The 9,128-nt window shown below is 50.5% G+C and overlaps 1 protein-coding gene across 2 annotated transcripts in view; it reads left to right on the forward strand.

The window, feature by feature from the left end:
* Positions 1–9,128, forward strand: part of TUFT1 (tuftelin 1) — a 45,180-nt gene that overhangs the window by 33,910 nt on the left and 2,142 nt on the right. For both annotated transcript variants that reach the window (XM_008065811.1, XM_008065812.2), the window contains exons 8-11: positions 3,510–3,638; positions 4,802–4,896; positions 6,107–6,212; positions 7,402–7,485. In XM_008065811.1, coding sequence (XP_008064002.1) covers positions 3,510–3,638; positions 4,802–4,896; positions 6,107–6,212; positions 7,402–7,485 — 414 coding nt within the window. The remainder of the gene's footprint in view (positions 1–3,509; positions 3,639–4,801; positions 4,897–6,106; positions 6,213–7,401; positions 7,486–9,128) is intronic.

The following is a 9,128-nucleotide window of genomic DNA, read 5'->3' on the forward strand; positions in this document are numbered from 1 at the left end:
CACCCCCCCCCCCCCCGTAGCTTTGTTAAAACTGTTCTGCCGGGCACGGTGGCTCATGCCTGTAACCCCAGCACTTTGGGAGGCTGAGGCGAGAGGATTACCTGAGCCCACGAGTTTGAGACCAGCCTTGGCAACTTGGCAAGACCTCATTTCTACAATAAATCAAAAAAATTAGCCAGGCCTGGTAGCTTGCGCCTGTAGTTCCGAGCTACTTGGGAGGCTGAGGTGGAAGGCTCGCAGGAGCCCAGCAGATCGAGGCTGTGGTGGCCGTGAGCATACCTCTGTACTCCAGCCTGAGCAACATAGTGAGACTCCATCTCAAAAAAAAAAGCACTGTTCTGAGCACAAATCAACCTGGATGCAGTGTTTATGTACAGAAATGACAGCCCTTATTTTTAAGTTCCTGCCCAGAGAGCTGGCCTGTTCCAGACTAATATGGATCATTTGAGAAATTTTCTCAGTCTCTCCTGGTGAATTGGACTCTCTGGTCTACTTTTCTGAACCTGAGGGTAGGAAGGGCAAGATCATCAGTTGTCATGAAAATAACCTGCCATTAAGTGTGGATTTCCTGTTCTACTGGCTGCTTGCTGTCAAGAAGGATTTGCAGTAAGAGTGAGTTTGCTCAGGACAGCCTGGTGTATATGGACACGTCCTATCACATATCATTCTGTGCTTTCTCCTCCCTGATTCCGACCTGGGGAGGAGCTGGACAAACAGGCTGCTGGTGTTCTGTTTTCCCAGGGCTGGCTGGGCTTCCAGAAGATATCTGAATTCCTTTCTAGTAAATGATGAGGAGTTATTATAGGGTGACTGGAAAGCGTTGACATGGCTGGTGAAGTAAAAGGATTCTAGCATTGGTGCTAACTGTGTAACCCTGGATAGGGCAACCAACCTTGACTTGTTTGTTTTTGTTTTTTGTTTGTTTGTTTGTTTTTTGAGTTGGAGTCTCACTCTGTCGCCCAGACTGGAGTGCAGTGACTGCTTCCGGCCACCGCAGCCTCAACCTGCTGGGCTCTGGTGATCCTTCCACCTCAGCCTTCCAAGTAGCTGGAACTACAGGCATGCACCACCACGCCCGGCGAATTTTTTTTTTTTTTTAGTTGGAGTCTCACTCTGTCACCCAGACTAGAGTGCAGTGGCCGCTCCTGGCCACCACAGCCTCGACCTGCTGGGCTCCGGCGATCCTTCCACCTCAGCCTTCCAAGTAGCTGGAATTACAGGCATGCGCTACCACGCCCGGCTGATTTTTTGATTTATTGTAGAGATGAGGTCTCGCCAAGTTGCCCAGGTGGGTCTCGAACCCACGGGCTCAGACAATCCACTCACCTCGGCCTCCCAAAGCGCGGGATTACAGGCTGAGCCACCGAGCCCGGCCTGTTTCATTTTTTTTTGAGTTGGAGTCTCACTTTGTTGCGCAGGCTGGAGTGCAGTGGCATGCTCCCAGCCACTGCAGCCTCGACCTGCTGGGCTTAAGCGATCCTTCCGCCTCAGCCTTCCAAGTAGCTGGAACTACAGGCACACACTACCACACCCAGCTAATTTTTTAATGTATTGTAGAGTCGAGGTCGCCTCATGTTGGCCAGGCTGGTCTCGAACCCATGGGCTAAGGCAATCCTCTCATCTCAGCCTTCCAAAGTGCTGGGTTTATAGGCTTGAGCCACTGCACCTGGCCTGACTTTGACTTGTTAAAGGAGAAGTTAGGATTAGATGAATGCCAATTCCATTTATGAAATTATCAGGCAGTTACTGCATGCAAGTTTCTGTGGGAACGCTGAAGGTCAGGTCTGTGGCGTCATGAGGCTGACAGTCTACTCAGGTGTACACACAAGTGATGGGCAAAAGCCACTCAGTACTAAGAGAGGGAAGGGCTGTGTGTGCTGTGTATGTCCTCCCTGGGCACATAAAGGAAGGATTCCCCCCAGACTTGGAAGGCTCTCTGTAAGAAGGGGTGTCTAAAGAGACCCAAAGAATGCATAGGAGTTGGCAAGATACAGGTGGGAGGGAAAGAGGCAGTACTGTCTTATTCTAACACTCTACCACCCAGACTAACACTCTACCACCCAGACTGGAGTGCAGTGATGTGATCACAGCACACTGCAGTCTTGACCACCTGGGCTCAAGTGATCTTCCCAGATCAGCGTCTTAAGTTTGTTTTTTTTTTTGAGTTGGAGTCTCACTCTGTTGCCCAGACTGGAGTGCAGTGGCCGCTCCCAGCCACTGCAGCGTCGACCTGCTGGGGCTCCGGCAATCCTTCCGCCTCAGCTTTCCAAGTAGCTGGAGTTACAGGCACGCTCTACCACACCCGGCTAATTTTTTGATGTCTTGTAGAGATGAGGTCTCACCAAGTTGCCCAGGCAGGTCTCGAACCCGTGGACTCAGGCAATCCACTCACCTCAGCCTCCCAAGGAGCAGGATTACAGGCTGAGCTACCGAGCCTGGCTCTAGCTTCTTAGGTAATTGGGACTGCAGGTGTGCACCAACATGCCCTACTAATTTTTTGTGTTTGTTAGTATGTAGAGACAGGATCTCACTATGTTTCCAGGCTGGTTTTGAAATCCTGGCCTCACTAGGCTTGTAGGTATGGGCCACTGTATCCAGCCTCGGCTTCTATCCTTTCTAAATTGGTTTCTGTCTTTGGTAAAAGACAAATTCTGGTTGGGCTCAATGGCTTACACCTGTACTTTGGGAGGCCGAGGTAGGAGGATCACTTGAGCCCAGGAGTTTAAGACTAGCCTGGGCAATATAGTAAGACCTCGCCTCTACAAAAAAAATCTGAAATATTGCTGGAAGTAAGGGTGAGGAAGAGTTGAGGAAGTAAGGGTGAGGAAGAGTTGAGGAGGGATCTCCCCAGAATTATTTGCTTTTGTTTTAGTAGGAAGCCACAACATCGGGTTAAGCTTGGGTGGCGTTGGAGGATTTGCGGGGTTGAAGAAGCTAAAAAGTGCTGTTTGCAGGTTCTGGGTGTCACTTTAAAGAGGAGTTCAATGAATTGTGCCAGTTAACCCTGGAGTCAGAGTTAATCTGCTGGAGTCCCAGAGGTGGTCCTGAGTGGTGAGGGGGTAGTTGCAGTGGGCTCTCACTCATCCCTTTTCTCCATCATGCCTCCAGAACCACCCAGGTTCCTGGGTTTTCTTCTAAGCTTTTTTTTTTTTTTTTTTTGAGTTGGTATCTCACTCTGTCGCCCAGACTGGAGTGCAGTGGCCGCTCCCGGCCACCGCAGCCTCAACCTGCTGGGCTCCAGTGATCCTTCTGCCTCAGCCTTCCAAGTAACCGGAATTACAGGCATGTGCTACCACACCCGGCTGATTTTTGATTTATTGTAGAGATGAGGTCTCGCCAAGTTGCCCAGGTGGGTCTCGACCCATGGGCTCAGGCAATCCACTCTCCTCAGCCTCCCAAAGGCGCGGGATTACAGGCTGAGCCACTGAGCCCGGCTTCTTCTAAGCTTTTTATCTATGTTTACTGTCTTTTTCCCACACCATTTAACACATCCCCATCCTGGATCACAGGTCACACTCAGCCGGTACCAGAGAGAAGCAGAAGAGAGTAATGTGGCCCTTCAGAGAGAGGTGGACAGAGTGGAGCGGAAAGAGGCAGAAGTTGGGGAGCTGCAGAGACGTCTGTTGGGGATGGAGACGGTAATGGTGGGGTCTTCTCAGTTCCTGGTTCTGGGCTGGAAGGGATTCGAGAACCGACTGAGATGTTTGCTGAGATGCTGCTTTTCCAAACAGCTCCAGTAAAGCCCACTTCTCAACTTTGGCAAATTTTTAAAAAAGATAGGGTCTTGCTCTGTTGCCCAGGTTTGAGTCTAGTGCCACAATCATAGCTCATGATAGCCTCCAACTCTTGGGCTCAAGCGATTCTTCTGCCTCAGTCTTCTGAATAGCTGGGGTTTTGGGCGCATGCCACCACACCTGGCTAATTTTTTTTAAAATGTGGTTTTTTGTAGTAAGAGTGTCTCGCTTTATTGCCCAGGCTGTTCTCAAACTCCTGGCCTTAAGTGATCCTCTTGCCTTAACCTCCCAAAGTGCTGGGATTACAAGTGTGAGCTACTGCTCCCAGCCCCCTTCAAATACCTTTTAGCCTTTAAGGAATGGAAAGTTCTTTCCTTTTTTTTTGAGTTGGAGTCTCATTCTGTCACCCAGACTGGAGTGTAGTGGCATGCTCACAGCCACCGCAGCCTCAACCTGCTGGGCTTAGGCGATCCTTCCACCTCAGCCTTCTAAGTCGCTGGAACTACAGGTGTGTGCCACCACGCCCTGGCTAATTTTTTGATTTACTGTAGAAGTGAGGTCTTGCCAAGTTGCCCAGGCTGGTCTTGAACCCCTGGTCTCAGGTAATCCTCTCACCTCAGCCTCCCAAGGTGCTGGGATTACAGGCTGGAGCCACTGTGCCCAGCTGTCTCACCTATTTTCAGCCTCTCTCTGACTAGAGTTGAGCCCATTTTCACTTTAGGGGGCTTCTTGTACAGATATCCCTTTTGGGCATCTGTTCTTAAAAAGCCATTCAACCTGACTTTTCAGGGACTGACAGCCATAGCTGGCGGGTGGGCCTGCATAGTGCAGAGCCAGGTTTCCCTCTGGGCAGCTGGGTGAGGCTGGGAAGTTTCTGTATGCTGAGGGTGGGAGGGGTGCTCTCTGACAGGGGAGGCCACCCCATCAAACCAGCTTGTCTTGCTGCTCTTTGGCAGCTGTCCCAGGCCCAGGAGGGGCTGAGTCCCAGCCATTATGCCCATCTCACCTTAAACACAGGGACTGTTGCCATCTTCTCATCCTAGATGTTTTCTCCTTGACCCACCCAGGAACATCAGGCTTTACTGGTGAAAGTCAGGGAAGGGGAGATGGCCCTGGAGGAACTTCGGAGCAAGAATGCTGACTGCCAAGCAGAACGAGAGAAGTAAGGCCCCCAGTTTTCATTGTGAAGTTGGGGTGCAGGGAGGGGAGGGTGAACCAAGCAGCCTGCAGCTCCCACAGCAGCCAGGTCTGGACGGAAGCTCGTGCTGATGTCAGATCTTCCAGCTCTGACTCACAACATATGCTTGCCCAGGGTGGAGCCCCACCCAGGGAGATGCTTTTGGAAGGCTGCCATCTCCAGGGAGTTCATTTTCTGTGGACTAATACCCTAGAGAATAGGCTTTTGCAGTTTTAGAGCCAAGGTCAAGGGAGAACCGGTAGAGCATCTGCTGTTGCAGTGTGTCAGTCCACAGATTATGACACTGGATGTAACAGACCACAGCTTCCTCCCTCCCAAAGCAAAAACCGACTGTTGGGCCAGGCACGGTGGCTCAAGCCTGTAATGCCAGCATTTTGGGAGGCTGAGGCGAGAGGACTACCTGAGTCCAGGGCCTCGAGACCAGCCTGGGCAACATGGTGAGACCTCGCCTCTACAGTAAATCAAAAAATTACCTGGGTACGGTGGCACGTTCCTGTAGTTCCAGGTACTTGGAAGGCTGAGGCCGAAGGATTGCCTGAGCCCAACAGGTCGGGCCTGTGGTGGCCGTAAGCATGCCACTGCACTCCAGGCTGGGTGACAGAGTGAGACTCCAATTAAGAAAAACTGGCCGAGCTCGGTGGCTCAGCCTGTAATCCCGCACTTTGGGAGGCCGAGGTGATTGAATTGCCTGAGCTCACGGGTTCGAGACCCGCCTGGGCAACTTGGCGAGACCTCATCTCTACAATAAATAAAAAAAAAAAAAATTGGCCGGGTGTGGTAGCGCGTGCCTGTAGTTCCAGCTACTTGGAAGGCTGAGGCGGAAGAATCGCTGGAGCCCAGCAGGTCGAGGCTGCGGTGACCGGGAGCAACCACTGCACTCCAATCTGGGCGACAGACTGAGACTCTAACTCAAAAAACAAACAAACAAAACTAACCGTCAGTTATTGGAGGGTAAAATCAAATAACTTCCTTACAAGTTGTGCTGATGAAAAATCGTATGAGCTACTTTGTGAGGAGATACTGAACTTCCTGTTACTTGAAGCGGTTCTCATAGAAACTGAGAACCAGTGGCATGTAAAGACCACTCAGATCCTTTCGACCTCCAAGGCTCTTTCTGTGACTGGGTGGAGAATCCCTTCTTCCCTTGCCTCAGCTTTCTGGTCTTTATCCCCAGGGCTGCTACCCTGGAAAAGGAAGTGGCTGGCTTGCGGGAGAAGATCCATCACTTGGATGACATGCTCAAGAGCCAGCAGCGGAAAGTCCGGCAGATGATCGAACAGGTCAGCAGGGTCAGATCTTCACCTGCCTGAGTGGCTACCCTAAGTCTGTGCTTTCACTTATGCTCCTAGAGAACTTGGCTTACATTCATGCATTTCCCGTACAACATTTTCAGCTACCGGTTACTAGGGTTTGAGTTCTTGGCGTTTGCTTTTCTTCCATCTTTTCCCTACGTTTGGCTATTTGGCTTCTGCTGCCCAGTGGGAAAGGAAGGGAAGGTTAGTTTCCCTTACACTCTGTGGAGAGTGCTGGTAAATGAATAACTGAGTCACAGTAAGCTCTGTGATCTGTGTGCAGATGATCAGTTTTTGTGCCGTCTGGCAGATTTCCCGCCTACCCCACCTGAGTTTTAGGGGTGGCATACTCAGGACATGCCCCTTTGCAGAACTGTTTTGCAAACTTAAAACTCCCTAACTGGAGAGCATATTTGCTTCTTGTCAGCGCCATTTGCATCTGTTTTGTTTGCTGTTGTTTCCCATCGTCTAGAACAGGGTCTGTCAAGTAGTAAGCACTCAGTCATTATTTCTTGAATGAAAAAATAATTTGGGGAGCTCTCTGAACCTTTACTGGTTCAGGGTGCAGCCTGAAAAAAAGAATTAAATTAAAAAGCAAAAAATAATATCTATTTCCTAAAGCCAAGTGGAATGGGTTTTCAGTCATCTATTATTTTGGACTATCAGGGTAGTATTTTCCTCCCAACCCTGGGATAATCAAGAGTTTGATATAGACTGAAATGAAGCCTTTATAGAAAAGCTCAGCCGGGCTCGGGGGCTCAGCCTGTAATCCCGCGCTTTGGGAGACTGAGGTGAGTGGATTGCCTGAGCCCGCGGGTTCAAGACCCGCCTGGGCAACTTGGCGAGACCTCATCTCTACAATAAATAAATAAAAAAAACGAGCTGGGCGTGGTAGCGCACGCCTGTAGTTCCAGCTACTTGGAAGGCTGAGGCGGAAGGATCACCGGAGCCCAGCAGGTTGAGGTTGCGGTGGCCGGGAGCAGTCACTGCACTCCAGTCTGGGTGATAGAGTGAGACTCCAACTCAAAAGAAAAAAAAGAAAAGCTCATTACATCACATGAGAGTTGCAGAGTTCTGCCTTCTGTCTCTGCTGGCTTCCCCAGCAGCCGGGGTGAAGTTTGGTGAGTGCATAATGAGTTATTGAAGAGTGAACTCCAGTGTCTCCTCACCTTGGCAGCTCCAGAATTCAAAAGCCGTGATCCAGTCGAAGGACACCACCATCCAGGAGCTCAAAGAGAAAATCGCCTATCTGGAGGCAGAGGTGCGTGTGCTGGGCAGCGGGGAACTGGGGCTCTTGAAGAGAAGCCAGACTTAGGGAGGGAGAGTTTACCAAGAGGGTCTTGGTCCCACCTAGCCATTGCACCGAAGTGAATGCTGTATACAGGATGGCTGGTTGATCTTCAGTTCATTTTCTGAGAATGGTAAGTCCTGCCCCTGCCTTCAGGGACCTGTCATCATGGTGCAAGTGACATGCCATGGCAGCAGGGAAGCAGCCTTTTATTCTAAGCAGATGGGCTTTGCAGAGGAGCCGACAGTAGACTGGGCTTTGAGGAGGTGGAGGCATTCTACAGGTGGAATTTTTTTTTTTTTTTTTGAGTTGGAGTCTCACTCTGTTGCCCAGACTGGAGTGCAGTGGCCGATCCCAGCCACCACAGCCTTGACCTGCTAGGTTCCGGTGATCCTTCCGCCTCAGTCTTCCAAGTAGCTGGAATTACAGGCGTGTGCTACCACACTCAGCTAATTTTTAATTTTATTGTAGATGAGGTCTCGCCAAGTTGTCCAGGCACGTCTCGAACCCGTGGGCTCAGTCAATCCACTCACCTCAGCCTCCCAAAGCGCTGGAATTACAGGCTGAGTCACCGAGCCTGGCTCAAGTGGAATCTTCTGTGACTCTGAGGATGTCTCTCTCGGCTACTGAGTTGTCCTCCTTGTCTAATTTCCACTTTGCTACAGAGCCCTTCCTGTCCACTACTTGGAGGTCACTTTGTAGCCACTGTGTGAAGATCCCCTGTAGTGGGAGAAATAAATGAGAGAAAGGGTTGTTTATCTTTAGGAAGTTTGTGGTCTAAGGTTAGAGATTAAAATGCATTAAAAAAAAAAAAGACTGGCCGGGCTCAATGGCTTAACCTGTAATCCCAGCACTTTAGGAGACCAAAGTGAGACCAGCCCGGGCAACTTGGCGAGACCTTGTCTCTACAATAAATCAAAAAATTAGCCAAGCATGGTAGTGCGCACCTGTAGTTCCAGCTACTTGGAAGGCTGAGGTGGAAGGATCCGGAGCCCAGCAGATCAGTGCTGGGGGTGCCATGAGTATGCCACTGCACTCCAGCCTGGGCAACTGAGTGAGACTCTGGCACAAAAAGAAAAGACCAAAGAATGCTTTATAGAATCTATAGGCTGGGTGCAGTGGCTCACACCTATAATCCCAGCACTTTGGGAGGCCAAGGTGAAAGGATTTCCTGAGCCCAGGGGTTTGAGACCAGTCTGGACAACTTGGTAAGACCTCATCGCTACAGTAAATCAAAAAAATTAACCGGGCATGGTGGCGCGTGCCTGTAATTCCAGCTACTGGGAAGGCTGAGGCAGACGGATCACCTGAGCCCAGCAGGTCGAGGCTGTGGTGACCGTGAGCATGCCACTGCACTCCAGTCTGGGCGACAGAGTGAGACTCCAACTCAAAAAAAAAAAAAAATCAACAGAGGCAAGTGAATATCTCAACTGAGGACAAGAAGTTATATATAAGAGAATATAGAGGCCATACAGGCGATGGTCAGTGTTGCACAGAGTTATTGAGGAGCAGATAGTGGAGGAAAAAAGCAATCTGCTAGCCGGGCTCGGTGGCTCAACCTGTAATCCCGCACCTTTGGGAGGCTGAGGTGAGTGGATTGCCTGAGCCCGCGGGGA

Source organism: Carlito syrichta, unplaced genomic scaffold (genome assembly GCF_000164805.1).
Source record: "Carlito syrichta isolate Samal-C Ts95f unplaced genomic scaffold, Tarsius_syrichta-2.0.1 Scaffold308805, whole genome shotgun sequence".
Lineage (NCBI taxonomy): Eukaryota > Metazoa > Chordata > Mammalia > Primates > Tarsiidae > Carlito > Carlito syrichta.